Below are 15,008 nucleotides of genomic sequence, written 5' to 3'. Positions count from 1 at the left end.
CACTGGCAGAATTCCTGAGCACTGTGACTGACACAAAACTAAGACAGTCCTTGACCAGGTACAGACTCTGTGAACACAGCCTTGCGATAGAGAAAGGCTGACACAGACAGACCCCGCTCCCATGGCAAGACAGACTGCACCCACTGCATGCTCCCATGACAAGACAGACTGCACCCACTGCACGCTCCCATGACAAGACAGACTGCACCCACTGCACGCTCCCATGACAAGACAGACTGCACCCACTGCACGCTCCCATGACAAGACAGACTGCACCCACTGCACGCTCCCATGACAAGACAGACTGCACCCACTGCACGCTCCCATGACAAGACAGACTGCACCCACTGCACGCTCCCATGACAAGACAGACTGCACCCACTGCACTCTCCCATGACAAGACAGACTGTGCACCCACTGCACGCTCCCATGACAAGACAGACTGCACCCACTGCAGGCTCCCATGACAAGACAGACTGTGCACCCACTGCACGCTCCCATGACAAGACAGACTGCACCCACTGCACTCTCCCATGACAAGACAGACTGTGCACCCACTGCACGCTCCCATGACAAGACAGACTGCACCCACTGCACGCTCCCATGGCAAGACAGACTGCACCCACTGCACTCTCCCATGACAAGACAGACTGCACCCACTGCACGCTCCCATGACAAGACAGACTGCACCCACTGCACGCTCCCATGACAAGACAGACTGCACCCACTGCACGCTCCCATGACAAGACAGACTGCACCCACTGCACTCTCCCATGACAAGACAGACTGCACCCACTGCACGCTCCCATGACAAGACAGACTGCACCCACTGCACACTCCCATGACAAGACAGACTGCACCCACTGCACGCTCCCATGACAAGACAGACTGCACCCACTGCACGCTCCCATGACAAGACAGACTGCACCCACTGCATGCTCCCATGACAAGACAGACTGCACCCACTGCACGCTCCCATGACAAGACAGACTGCACCCACTGCACGCTCCCATGACAAGACAGACTGCACCCACTGCTGTGTTGTTATTGTGATGGTAACAGAGGAGACAGAAACAGTGTTGTTATTGTGATGATAACAGAGGAGACAGAAACAGTGTTGTTATTGTGATGGTAACAGAGGAGACAGAAACAGTGTTGTTATTGTGGTGGTAACAGAGGAGACAGAAACAGTGTTGTTATTGTGATGGTAACAGAGGAGACAGAAACAGTGTTGTTATTGTGATGATAACAGAGGAGACAAACAGTGTTGTTATTGTGGTGGTAACAGAGGAGACAGAAACAGTGTTGTTATTGTGGTGGTAACAGAGGAGACAGAAACAGTGTTGTTATTGTGATGATAACAGAGGAGACAGAAACAGTGTTGTTATTGTGATGATAACAGGGGTGACATAAACAATGATAACAGGGATGACAACCAGAGTCAGAGACCAGAGGCTCCAAGCAGCACAACGAGTGGCATCTACTCTCTCACTTCTACCGGACTCTCTTCAGACGTCAGTGATGAACCTGGACCTTCACGCTCAAAGTAAGATCATTTTAAACTCTAATCTTTTCGAGAATGAATAAAGGTTTCAATCAAAGGTCGGAGTCAGAATTGTTATAACGGTGATGACAGAAAAAAAGCTAAACAGAGAATACACACTGGCAGAATTCCTGAGCACTGTGACTGACACAAAACTAAGACAGTCCTTGACCAGGTACAGACTCTGTGAACACAGCCTTGCGATAGAGAAAGGCTGACACAGACAGACCCCGCTCCCATGGCAAGACAGACTGCACCCACTGCACGCTCCCATGACAAGACAGACTGCACCCACTGCACGCTCCCATGACAAGACAGACTGCACCCACTGCACGCTCCCAAGACAAGACAGACTGCACCCACTGCACGCTCCCAAGACAAGACAGACTGCACCCACTGCACGCTCCCATGACAAGACAGACTGCACCCACTGCACGCTCCCATGACAAGACAGACTGCACCCACTGCACGCTCCCATGACAAGACAGACTGCACCCACTGCACGCTCCCATGACAAGACAGACTGTGCACCCACTGCACGCTCCCATGACAAGACAGACTGCACCCACTGCACGCTCCCATGACAAGACAGACTGCACCCACTGCACGCTCCCAAGACAAGACAGACTGCACCCACTGCCCGCTCCCATGGCAAGACAGACTGCACCCACTGCACGCTCCCATGACAAGACAGAATGCACCCACTGCACGCTCCCATGACAAGACAGACTGCACCCACTGCAGGCTCCCATGACAAGACAGACTGCACCCACTGCCCGCTCCCATGGCAAGACAGACTGCACCCACTGCACGCTCCCATGACAAGACAGAATGCACCCACTGCACGCTCCCATGACAAGACAGACTGCACCCACTGCACGCTCCCATGACAAGACAGACTGCACCCACTGCACGCTCCCAAGACAAGACAGACTGCACCCACTGCACGCTCCCATGACAAGACAGACTGCACCCACTGCACGCTCCCATGACAAGACAGACTGCACCCACTGCACGCTCCCATGACAAGACAGACTGCACCCACTGCACGCTCCCATGACAAGACAGACTGCACCCACTGCACGCTCCCAAGACAAGACAGACTGCACCCACTGCACGCTGCCATGACAAGACAGACTGCACCCACTGCACGCTCCCATGACAAGACAGACTGCACCCACTGCACGCTCCCATGACAAGACAGACTGCACCCACTGCACACTCCCATGACAAGACAGACTGCACCCACTGCACGCTCCCATGACAAGACAGACTGCACCCACTGCACACAGACTGTGGTGGAAACAGAGCTACACTTAACACTTTTCATGCCGGGGAATTTTTCAGGAAAAAGGTCCTAGAGTGCCTAGAAAGTCTGACCTCTCTTTAGAAGTGTTTAAACGAGTTGAGTTGAGATGGTTTCAACTTCAACTACAAAGACACAAAGCTACTAATATTTCACCTACTAGTACTCAACTAGTCTGTTACCATCCATCACTAGTTACTAGCGTCGTGTGTGTGTGTGTGTGTGTGTGTGTGTGTGTGTGTGTGTGTGTGTGTGTGTGTGTGTGTGTGTGTGTGTGTGTGTGTGTGTGTGTGTGTGTGTGTGTGTGTGTGTGTGTGTGTGTGTGTGTGTGTGTGTGTGTGTGTGTGTGTGTGTGTGTGTGTGTGTGTCTCTCCACAGAGAGGGGACTGAGGGTCCATCCAGGGGTTCAGTGTGTGACCGTCCCTCCAGCATTCTACCAAGTAAAGCCTGAGATATTCATAAATTTATGACATGATGTAAATAATATCTATATATACAAGTGAGAAGTTGTATCCAACCCAGGAAAAGGGACCCAAAGTCACACACTGCATACATCACTGACACGTCACTGACACACTGCAACACACTACACTCACACGGCAGTGACGTCACACACTTACCCTCCGCGTCATTCGGCCGCTATCTCCTCATATCGCGCCGAACGCCGACCCTCAACACCACCCGCGGAACATTACTCATTGCACTGACACCAACGTTGCCTCCCTTCCACACCCACGCCGGCATTGTATCTCTTCACAACAAACAATATCTCCCCAAGCACCCACACCTCCGCACGCACACACTCACATGTTGCCAGGTCTATGAAAACAAGCCCAGAAAAAATGCCATTCAACACGGTACTTACAACTCGCTTACAATTCGCGGACCTGGCAACACTGCATCCCGTGATTCCCCTCTTTTCATTGGCTGCGCCGCCACCATTGTTGCCACGTCTATGTAAACAAGGCCGCAAACCCTGACTTCCTACAGCCTACAGCCTATACTTACACACACTACCACTCGCTTACAATACGTGGACCTGGCAACACTACATCACCCCTTCCAAATGGCTCAAAACCCCACCACGTGACCCACGTGTTTTTCGTGTTACCTTTCACACTGCCGGAAACACTACCGGAAGTTACACAGTACACACACTCGCGCACACACACACACACACACACACACACACACACACACACACACACACACACACACACACACACACACACACACACACACACACACACACACACACACATACTGTTCCTGCGCCTTGCCATGCTCTCTTTCAATAATAATAATAATAAAAAATAAGAACACTACACTAATAACAACAATAATATCAACAGTACAGATAACAGTACAGTACACATGAGTACAGTACAGTCCAGAAAGAAAGCTCACATCACAATATTAATCCATGTAATAATAATAATAATAAAAACAATAATAACAGTACAGAGAACAGTACAGTACACAGACTTACAGTACAGCACAGTACAGTATACTGTTCCTGCGCCTTGCCATGCTCGCTTTCATACGCAAATACACAAAACCAAACAGGGCCACTCAGCCAGCTTGGCAACTTTGCGCTTTCCAAGCAAATGCATAAATGAAAACATCATGGGTTGCCATTGCCTTCTTCCCATTTGTGACGCATCGTACATTGTTTAGTTTAATAACATTGAACGGCTGTGTTCCAGAACATGGTTTAATAACATTGAACGGTTGTGTTCCAGAACATGTCAGAGACCCATATGTGATCGGTGTGATGAAGAGGATCGAAGGTCAGCGAGATGACAACACCGGACCAGTACCTGGAACCTCCTTCAACAGGAACTACACAACACTCTACCTCTTAAAGGGAGACAGTGAAGGGGTTAATCTGCAACATGAGGTATGGCAGCTTGAGAAAGCGTCCAAGATGGAGAAGAGCCTCTTTGACCAGATGAAGTGCACTGAAGTCTTCAAGCGCTTGGCAGCCGGTGAGACAGACATCCAAAGAGTTCTGACGAAGGGCATCGCCGGCATTGGGAAAACCTACTCCGTGTACAAGTTCACTCTGGACTGGGCGGGGGGCGTGGCCAATCAGCACATCGATCTCGTGATTCTGATGTCGTTCCGGGAGCTGAACCTGGTCCGAGAGATGCGGCACAGTCTTCTCTCACTGATCCATGACTTCCATCCAACGTTAAAGAAGGTCACAGCAGAGCAGCTCGCTGCCTGTAAGACTGTCTTCATCTTCGATGGTCTCGATGAAAGCAGGTTTCCGCTGAAATTCGAGAATATTGACATTGATTCTGACGTCTTCGACAACAATGACATCGTCTCTGATGTCACGGTGACATCATCGGTGGGCGTGCTGCTGACGAACCTCATCAAGGGGAATCTGCTCCCCTCGGCTCTCCTCTGGATAACCACCAGACCCGCGGCAGCCTATCGGATCCCTCCTCAATGCATTGACAGGGTGACAGAAGTACGAGGGTTCACAGACCCCCAGAAGGAGGAGTTCTTCAGGAAGAGGTTCAGTGATGACGAGGAGCTGGCCAGCAGGATCATCTCACACGTCAACAAAACAAAGAGCTTCCACATCCTGTGTCACATCCCACTCGTCTGCTGGATCGCTGCCACGGTTCTGGAGGTCCTGTTGAAGAGCGACGGGACAGGACAGCTGCCCACGACCCCCACTGAGATGTTCGCCCACTTCATTTTGGTCCAGATATGTAGGAAGAACCTTAAGTATGGTGAGAAAGGTGAGCTGAGTCAACAGCAGCTCATGGCGACCGACTGGGAGGGTCTTCTGAACCTGGGCATGCTGGCGTTTCAGCATCTGAAGAAAGGCAGCGTCATGTTCTACCAAGAAGACCTGGAAGAGTGTGGTCTTGATGTGAACGACGCCGTGCTGTACTCGGGAGTGTGCACACAGATCTTCAAAAGAGAAAGTGTGATCTTCGAGAGGAAGGTCTACAGCTTTGTTCATCTGAGCATTCAGGAGTTCCTGGCTGCAGTTTACCTGATGCACTGTTTCACTGAGAGGAACACAGAGGTGCTGAAGACATTCCTGGGAGAAGACTTCAGTCACATGCCCCTGGGTGACTTCCTGAAGAAAGCCATCCTTAAAGCCGTGAAGAGTAAGAACGGCCACCTGGACCTCTTCATCCGCTTCCTTCATGGCCTCTCACTGCAGTCCAGCCAGAGTCTGTTAGGAGGCCTGCTGGGTCAGACAGAGAACAGTCCAGAGGAGATCCAGAGAGTCATCAACAACCTGAAGGAGATGAGCATTGACGGGATGATGCTTCCCCTGACAGATGTATCAACATCTTCCACTGTTTGATGGAGATGAAGGACGACTCAGTTCATCAGGAGATCCAACAGTTCCTGGAGTCAGGGGACAGATCTAAGACACTGTCTGAAACCCAATGTTCAGCTCTGGCTCACATGCTGCTGATGTCAGAGGAGGTTCTGGATGAGTTTGACCTGGACAAATACAACACATCATATAGCGGGAAAGCGAGACTGCTGCCAGCTGTGAGGAACTGCAAAAAGGCTCGGTTAGTATTCATGGGGATTTGAACAACATGAAGGAAATCATACTAAAGCTTTATTCTTTATTCTTTATTCTTTATTCGGATCCCCATTAGCTTCCGCTACTGCGGTCGCTAGTCTTCCTGATCCTGATCATCATCATACTAAAGCTGCAGTCAGTCAGTCAGTCAGTCAGTCAGTCAGTCAGTCAGCCAGCCAGCCAGCCAGCCAGCTGGCTGACTGTACTGATTGTACTCCACTACAATTTATTGAAAACTTTATTTACTTGTTAATTTGGAGATTTTGATTATTATTACAAAACATACATAAACCCATTTTGACCTGAGATCAGATTCCAAAAATGTCTTTTAAATCCTGACAGTTTTCTGAAAAAGTCGTTCTTCAAAAATAGCAGACCTACAAGCTTAGATCTGCTATTTTTCAATAGCTAAAGCATATCATTATGCTAACACCAAAAGGGGTTCCCGCCCAGAATGGGTTAACCACTTCAGCCCTATTTAAACTTTGTCTATTTGGAAAATATAGGCGATCTACAAGTGTCGCATCGCAACACGTTTGTGAGCTTGTAGATCAGCTATTTTCAAAATATTTGTAATACATTTTAGACATAAAACGGAATAGTCTGCATAATGAGTACTTGATGCCAACACTTATGTACCTTTGAGTAAAACTACATTCTGAGAAGAAAATCCACTACAATTATTTGAACACTTTAGTTACTAGTTATGTTTTAGATTTGTATTACTAAACATAAATTAACCACTTATACTCTATCCCTACCACTCTATATATATTTAGTCTTTTTGACAATAGCCGATCTACAAGCTCGCAATGTGACGCGTTGTTCTACATACTGTAGCTCACGTTGATCTAGGAGCTCACAGCGCGTCCTAATGCGACGCATTGTGAGCTTGTAGATCTGCTATTTTCGAAATGTTTTATACATTTTGAAAACTGTGTGTGTGTGTGTGTGTGTGTGTGTGTGTGTGTGTGTGTGTGTGTGTGTGTGTGTGTGTGTGTGTGTGTGTGTGTGTGTGTGTGTGTGTGTGTGTGTGTGTGTGTGTCATCACAAATTAAGTTAAACATTTACCTTTATTAGATGTATTATTGTGATAATTTCATTACCCATGCCTCCATAGTAGTAGTAGTAATATTTATAGTAATTGTAGTGTATATTACAGTGTTGTTATTGTCTCCACCAGGCCGAAGGCATGGGGAGAGAGTATGTTTTGCACTCCGTCCGTGTGTGTGTCCGTCCGTCCGTCCGTGTGTGTGTCCGTCCGTCCGTCCGTCCTTCCGTCCGTCCGTTACCAGCTAATCTCCGGCACAGTTAACCCGGTCGATGCCAAACTTTGCACACACACTCCCTGGATGCCAACGATGAACCTCTGCCCCGCATTTTCCAGAACGGCCTGTTATAGCGCCACCATGAGGCAGCTTTTCTAATTTTTTACCTAAAACTGCACCGATCTGCGTGAAATGTTGCATGCACACTCCCTAGAGGCCAAGGACAAACCTTTGACCTGCATTTTCCGCATCTGCCTTTTATAGCGCCACCAGGAGGCCGACTTTTGTAAAACACATTTTTTGATATTACTCCTCCAGATTCTGTCCAAAAATCTCACAAATCGTTACACAGTATCTCTATGGTCATGTGCTCAAGTCGGATCTGTCCGATATTTCATATTCCATCCTAATTGGCTATAATTGGCTTTCACAGTTTGCAAGATTGCCCCGTTTTGAACAAAAGCCTCAAATCATGAACGCAGCATGCAATTTACGTGAAATCTTTCACACATTTTCTTACTAGGCTGAGGAATATATCCCACCCTTTTCACATTGGCCTGTTATAGCGCCACCAACAGGTTGATTTTTGCAAAACACATTTTTGGAACAATGCCTCAAATCATCCACTTGCCATCAAAGGCAAACATGTTTATATTACTCCTAAACATTTTGCCAAACATCTCACACAGTCCTATCCTCCTGGTGGAGACCTGTGCCCAGAAGGGCACTTTTTCTAGTTGGCAGTGTGGTGCTGTATAAACTGATTGTTTTGTAATATTAACACATGTTCTATGTTAATGTGTAATTACAGACTTGGTGACGTTGTCATCAATGAGGCAGCATGTGAGGTTCTGGTGTCAGCTCTCAGCTCTAATCCATCCTATCTGGTTGATCTGGAGATGTCTGAAACCCCCCTGGATGAAGATGCAGTGAAGAGGCTCTGTGATGCAATGAAGAGCCCACACTGTATACTGAAGAGTCTGACGTCAGTATCTATCTATCCATCTATCCATCTATCCATCATCTGTCTGTCTGTCTGTCTGTCTGTCTGTCTGTCTGTCTGTCTGTCTGTCTGTCTGTCTGTCTGTCTGTCTGTCTGTCTGTCTGTCTGTCTGTCTGTCTGTCTGTCTGTCCTATCACGTTCTCTCTCTCTCTCTCTCGTTCTCTCTCGTTCTCTCTCTCGTTTTCTCTCGTTCTCTCTCTCTCTCTCTCTCTTTATCTCTCTCTCCCTCTCTCTCTCTCTCTCTCTCTCTCTCTCGTTGTCTCCACCAGGCCGAAGGCATGGGGAGAGAGTATGTTTTGCACTCCGTCCGTGTGTGTGTGTGTCCGTCCGTCCGTGTGTGTGTCCTTCCGTCCGTCCGTTACCAGCTAATCTCCGGCACCGTTAACCCGGTCGATGCCAAACTTTGCACACACACTCCCTGGATGCCAACGATGAACCTCTGCCCCACATTTTCCAGAACGGCCTGTTATAGCGCCACCATGAGGCAGCTTTTCACATTTCTTACCTAAAACTGCACCGATCTGCGTGCAACGTTGCATGCACACTCCCTAGAGGCCAAGGACAAACCGTTGACCTGCATTTTCCGCATCTGCCTTTTATAGCGCCACCAGGAGGCCGACTTTTGTAAAACACATTTTTTGATATTACTCCTCCAGATTCTGTCCAAAAATCTCACAAATCGTTACACACTATCTCTATGGTCATGTGCTCAAGTCGAATCTGTCCCATATTTCATATTCCATCCTAATTGGCTATAATTAGCTTTCAGAGTTTGCAAGATTTCCCCGTTTTGAACAAAAGCCTCAAATCATGAACGCAGCATGCAATTTACGTGAAATCTTTCACACATTTTCTTACTAGGCTGAGGAATATATACCACCCTTTTCACATTGACCTGTTATAGCGCCACCAACAGGTTGATTTTTGCAAAACACATTTTTAATAATAATAATAATACATTTTATTTATAAGGCGCCTTTCAGGGCACTCAAGGTCGCCGTACAGGTTAAAAAACAGTTGATACAAAACACAGTTTAAAAGCAAAACAAAACTAGGGCACAAAATGCCTCAAAAACATGTTTATATTAATCCTAAACATTTTGCCAAACATCTCACACAGTCCTATCCTCCTGGTGGAGACCTGTGCCCAGAAGGGCACTTTTTCTAGTTTTCTCTCGTTCTCTTTATCTCTCTCTCTCTCTCTCTGCACCTTTGATCTATGTTATGCACATTGATTGATTGATTGATTGATTGATTGATTGACTGATTTATTGATTTATTGATTGATTGACACGGGCTAAAATGATATTACACAGAAAGGTCCACATGACTTGTTTCCATTGTGGTCCTACAGTATGAATTAAATTAATCGACAGAGCATAGAATATTAACACTTTAATACATGTCATCAGTTCAGTTTGCTTATCAGTTTGTTTATTCATAAATAGATAGTAACTAAATATAGACGTATTTCTCATCTGCAGATGCTATTTTACATTTTCACACCATTTTACATTTTCACACCAGCTGCGAGTTGAGTGACAGGTGCCTTGGACACGCCCACTGAGAAATATAAGTAATATACAAATAAGACTGTGTGTGTGTGTGTGTGTGTGTGTGTGTGTGTGTGTGTGTGTGTGTGTGTGTGTGTGTGTGTGTGTGTGTGTGTGTGTGTTTATCTCCATTCAGGCTGAGTCGCTGTAGCCTCTCAGAGAGCTGCTGTGAACATCTGGCCTCAGTTCTCTGTTCCAGCTCTAGTCTTCAGGAACTGGACTTGAGCTACAACGTCTTGACCGACGCAGGGATGGCGAAGCTACTTCCTGGACTTGAGAGTCAACAATGCAGACTGAAGATACTCAGGTTTGATCAGTTAATGGTGACGATTGTGGGCGGTGATGCTGAGTTCCATTATTCTATAACTATAGAAATGTGATGATGATTGTTCTTGTCACTGTGATTAACTTCTGTTTCATTAATGGATAAGTAACCCCCCCCCCCCCCCCCATTACCTTAGTAACCTTAATTAGTAGAAGAAAATCACAGTAATTCCACTAATTGTCTCCACCAGGCCGAAGGCGTGCGTGCGTGCGTGCGTGCGTGCGTGCGTGCGTGCGTGCGTGCGTGCGTGCGTGAGTGAGTGAGTACGTCCGTCCGTCCGTCCGTCCGTCCGTCCGTTACCAGCTAATCTCCGGCACCGTTAACCCAGTCGATGCCAAATTTTGCACACACTCCCTGGATGCCAACGATGAACCTCTGCCCCAAATGTTCCAGAACGGCCTGTTATAGCGCCACCAGGAGGACGACTTTTGAAAAACACATTTTTAGATATTACTCCTCCAGATTCTGTCCAAAAATCCTGCAAATCGTTACACAGTATCTCTATAGTCATGTGTTCAAGACGGATCTGTCCGATATTTCATATTCCATCCTAATTGGCCAACATTAGCTTTCAAAGTTTGCAGGATTGGCCCGTTTTCAACAAAAATCCTCAAATCATGAACGCAGCGTGCAATTTACGTGAAATATTTCACAGACTTTCCTACTAGCCTGAGGAATATATGCCACCCTTTTCACATTGGCCTGTTATAGCACCACCAACAGGTGGATTTTTGCAAAACACATTTTTGGAACAAAATGACTAAAATCATCCAATTGCCATCCAAGGCGTAAGAAAAAATTGCACCCTTTTCACATTGGCCTATTGTAGCGCCACCACGAGGCCACAACCTGACCTTGCCTGGTGGAGACCTGTCCTATTATAGCGCCACCAGGAGGCCACAACCTGACCTGGCCTGGTGGAGACCTGTCCTATTATAGCGCCACCAGGAGGCCACAACCTGACCTGCCCTGGTGGAGACCTGTCCTATTATAGCGCCACCAGGAGGCCACAACCTGACCTGGCCTGGTGGAGACCTGTCCTATTATAGCGCCACCAGGAGGCCACAACCTGACCTGGCCTGGTGGAGACCTGTCCTATTATAGCGCCACCAGGAGGCCACAACCTGACCTGGCCTGGTGGAGACCTGTCCTATTATAGCGCCACCAGGAGGCCACAACCTGACCTGGCCTGGTGGAGACCTGTCCTATTATAGCGCCACCAGGAGGCCACAACCTGACCTGGCCTGGTGGAGACCTGTCCTATTATAGCGCCACCAGGAGGCCACAACATGACCTGGCCTGGTGGAGACCTGTCCTATTATAGCGCCACCAGGAGGCCACAACCTGACCTGGCCTGGTGGAGACCTGTCCTATTATAGCGCCACCAGGAGGCCACAACCTGACCTGCCCTGGTGGAGACCTGTCCTATTATAGCGCCACCAGGAGGCCACAACCTGACCTGGCCTGGTGGAGACCTGTCCTATTATAGCGCCACCAGGAGGCCACAACCTGACCTGGCCTGGTGGAGACCTGTCCTATTATAGCGCCACCAGGAGGCCACAACCTGACCTGGCCTGGTGGAGACCTGTCCTATTATAGCGCCACCAGGAGGCCACAACCTGACCTGGCCTGGTGGAGACCTGTCCTATTATAGCGCCACCAGGAGGCCACAACCTGACCTGGCCTGGTGGAGACCTGTCCTATTATAGCGCCACCAGGAGGCCACAACATGACCTGGCCTGGTGGAGACCTGTGCCCAGAGGGGCATTTTATCTAGTTGTTCACTAAAAAGATTGGTTGTCGATGTTTTTCTTTTTATCTTCTTCTTTGGGCATAGTATTAAATACTATTGTAATGTTAACTTGCCGTAGCACTTTCCCTAGACTTGATGACCTTGCAGGGGTATGCAAAGGCTCAACTTATGTAACTTAGATAGTATTTTATGTAGACATAGCACTCTAAAGATATTCTACATATCTTGATGGATGTTAGGTTCTTAGCTTACTTGTGATTCCTGATGACTATTTGTATGTATGTGATGTATTGCCATGTGTTGTTCTTGCTTACTCAAAATCACTCTGGATTAAGAGTGTCTGATAATGCCTACATTTTTAACCTGTCCACATGTCTGTCTGTCTAACCTTTTTTCCAACCCAGGTTGAGACAAACTGACCTCACAGAGAAATGCTGTAAGGAGTTATCCTCACATATCAGTTCCAACTCCTCTAGTCTGACAGAGTTGGATCTATCGTCAAATGGCTTAAGGAATCATGGAATAATTCAACTGTCCGTTGGTCTGAAGAGCCCAAACTGCACACTGGAGATTCTGAGGTAAGAAATGTGTCTCTCTGTGTGAATCTCTACGTGAATATCAGAAGCAATTAGTTAAAATGTTTGTTTCTCTGCAGTTTGTCCCACTGTCTGGTCTCAGAGGAAGGCTTTTCTTGCCTGGCCTCAGCTCTGCGTTCCAACCTCTCCCACATGAAAGAGCTCGACATGAGCTTCAACCAACCCGGGGCCTCAGGAGGAGAGCAGCTGCTCTCTGTTGGACTGGCTACTCTCAAGTGAGTAGATGTGTGAAGTCCTTCCATGCTGAAATGATTTGTGAGAGACAACTTAAACCCATTTCGTTCAATTGTTTTATTTTATTAGTATTTCATTTTTACAAAATGAGGCGTCACTTCTCTAGATTGACCAAACCCTCTTGCAGTAAACTTTATGGAATAATGTTAATTTGAACAATGTAAAAATATATTTCCAGTGGACACAACAGAGTTCAATACATGTGGATTGGTTGCAGTTAACTATGAAATTGTGCATTTCCCGTCAGTCAGTCACATCCCATATAATGGTCATGCCTGGTGACATCACGTGATTTCATCAATATTAAGCCCATATATGGAGATCCCTGATGTCTTCAGTATTGGCCAGCAACTAGACGGGCCTGCCCCAAAGTTATTAGTGCAGCCGCGCCCAGCAGCCGGCAAAAACTAGAGTTCTCAACAGGCCCGAAAATTAAGATCTTACCTCCCATGCCAAAGCGCCAGCGCTCGCCCAGCAGTCTGCTGTCACCCAGGCAGATGTGTGCAGTAAGACGCGTCTCAGGCGTCTTTGTGTGTGTGTGTGTGTGTGTGTGTGTGTGTGTGTGTGTGTGTGTGTGTGTGTGTGTGTGTGTGTGTGTGTGTGTGCGCGTTCGTACATGTGTTCATACATGTGTGTGTGTGTGTGTTATAATGTGTTTTTCATTCCTACAGGTTGGATCAAGAAGAAGAATATTCACCTCTACTTCTTAAAACATGTGAGTACAGACATATGATACAATACAATATATTACTGTATTATTAAAACATGTGAGTACAGACGTATGATACGTGAGGGATAATGTATGGCTGAGTGGTCCTTGTTGATAGATAAATCACCTGAAAGGTGATTAACTATTTCCATGTTACGCCGGGGCTCCACTGGACGCGTCAGCGTTGCGTCTCCGTCACCGTCAGGGAATGTTCACTTTTTAATCAATGAAGGGTGGCTCCACTGCCTATGATGCGTTGCGTTGCGCTGCGCTGCGCTGCGCTGCGCTGCGCTGCGTTCAGTGACTGCTTTAAAATTGCCCCGGTTCGTTTTTTGACCCGCGTCACACATGCGTCCAGTGGAGCCCCGCCGTTACAGCAGTAAATCAAGCGGGGCGCAGCAGGTGCTCCGAACCTTTGATTATACATCGGTCTGTTATAGTATATATTTATATATAGTCATTATTCAGTAATAGAGCACCACTGAATTCTGTGATTGACCAATCAGAATCAAGCATTCAACCAAGCTGTGTAATACAATACTTTACTTTATTATTAGCTTTTACTGAAATGTGTCTTGTAACACAGCAGCCATAATAAAACGTAACTAATTGAACGCACGCACGCACGCACGCACGCACGCACGCACGCACACACACACACACACACACACACACACACACACACACACACACACACACACACACACACACACACACACACACACACAGTCAGATTAATTTATTATGTCTCTTTTGAAGGTAGCAACTTATATTTCCCATTCAGAACAGGGCTAATGTGTGAATTGATATGCCTTGCCAATCTTAGATGCTAATCACAGTAAAACAATACAAAACTGAATGTATCTTTCCAAGTCACTGCCTTGGCACATGGTCTTACCTTGTGTCTTGGGGGTGTGGCCACACCAATGTTGAGCCCTGAATTGATCATGGTTAGTCACTCTCTCACGCACAATGGAACCTAATAAAGGGCGAGATTGCGAGGTCAGCTCCATATATGGAGATCTAAGGGTGGCAACGGGGGCAGTGTCTTGAGTGTAAAGGGTTTGCCGGTAGCGGCTGCACTAATAACTTTGGGGCAGGCCCGTCTAGAGTTTAAATGGACAGGTATCAGTCAACAGGCCCGTCTAGA

The 15,008-nt window shown here is 47.3% G+C and overlaps 1 protein-coding gene across 1 annotated transcript in view; it reads left to right on the top strand.

Moving 5' to 3' along the window:
• The window catches only part of LOC306929266 (NACHT, LRR and PYD domains-containing protein 3-like), a 57,194-nt gene that overhangs the window by 20,519 nt on the left and 21,667 nt on the right, over positions 1-15,008 (top strand). The window contains 9 exon segments of the mRNA XM_079509708.1: positions 1,427-1,546; positions 3,228-3,289; positions 4,592-6,139; positions 6,142-6,403; positions 8,497-8,670; positions 10,378-10,548; positions 12,724-12,897; positions 12,975-13,130; positions 13,821-13,864. Of these exon segments, the coding sequence (XP_079365834.1) occupies positions 1,427-1,546; positions 3,228-3,289; positions 4,592-6,139; positions 6,142-6,403; positions 8,497-8,670; positions 10,378-10,548; positions 12,724-12,897; positions 12,975-13,130; positions 13,821-13,864 (2,711 nt within the window).

The sequence above is a fragment of the Electrona antarctica genome (genome assembly GCF_951216825.1).
Source record: "Electrona antarctica genome assembly, chromosome: 9".
Taxonomy (NCBI): Eukaryota; Metazoa; Chordata; class Actinopteri; order Myctophiformes; family Myctophidae; genus Electrona; species Electrona antarctica.
This window is presented reverse-complemented; position numbering and strand designations above follow the sequence as displayed.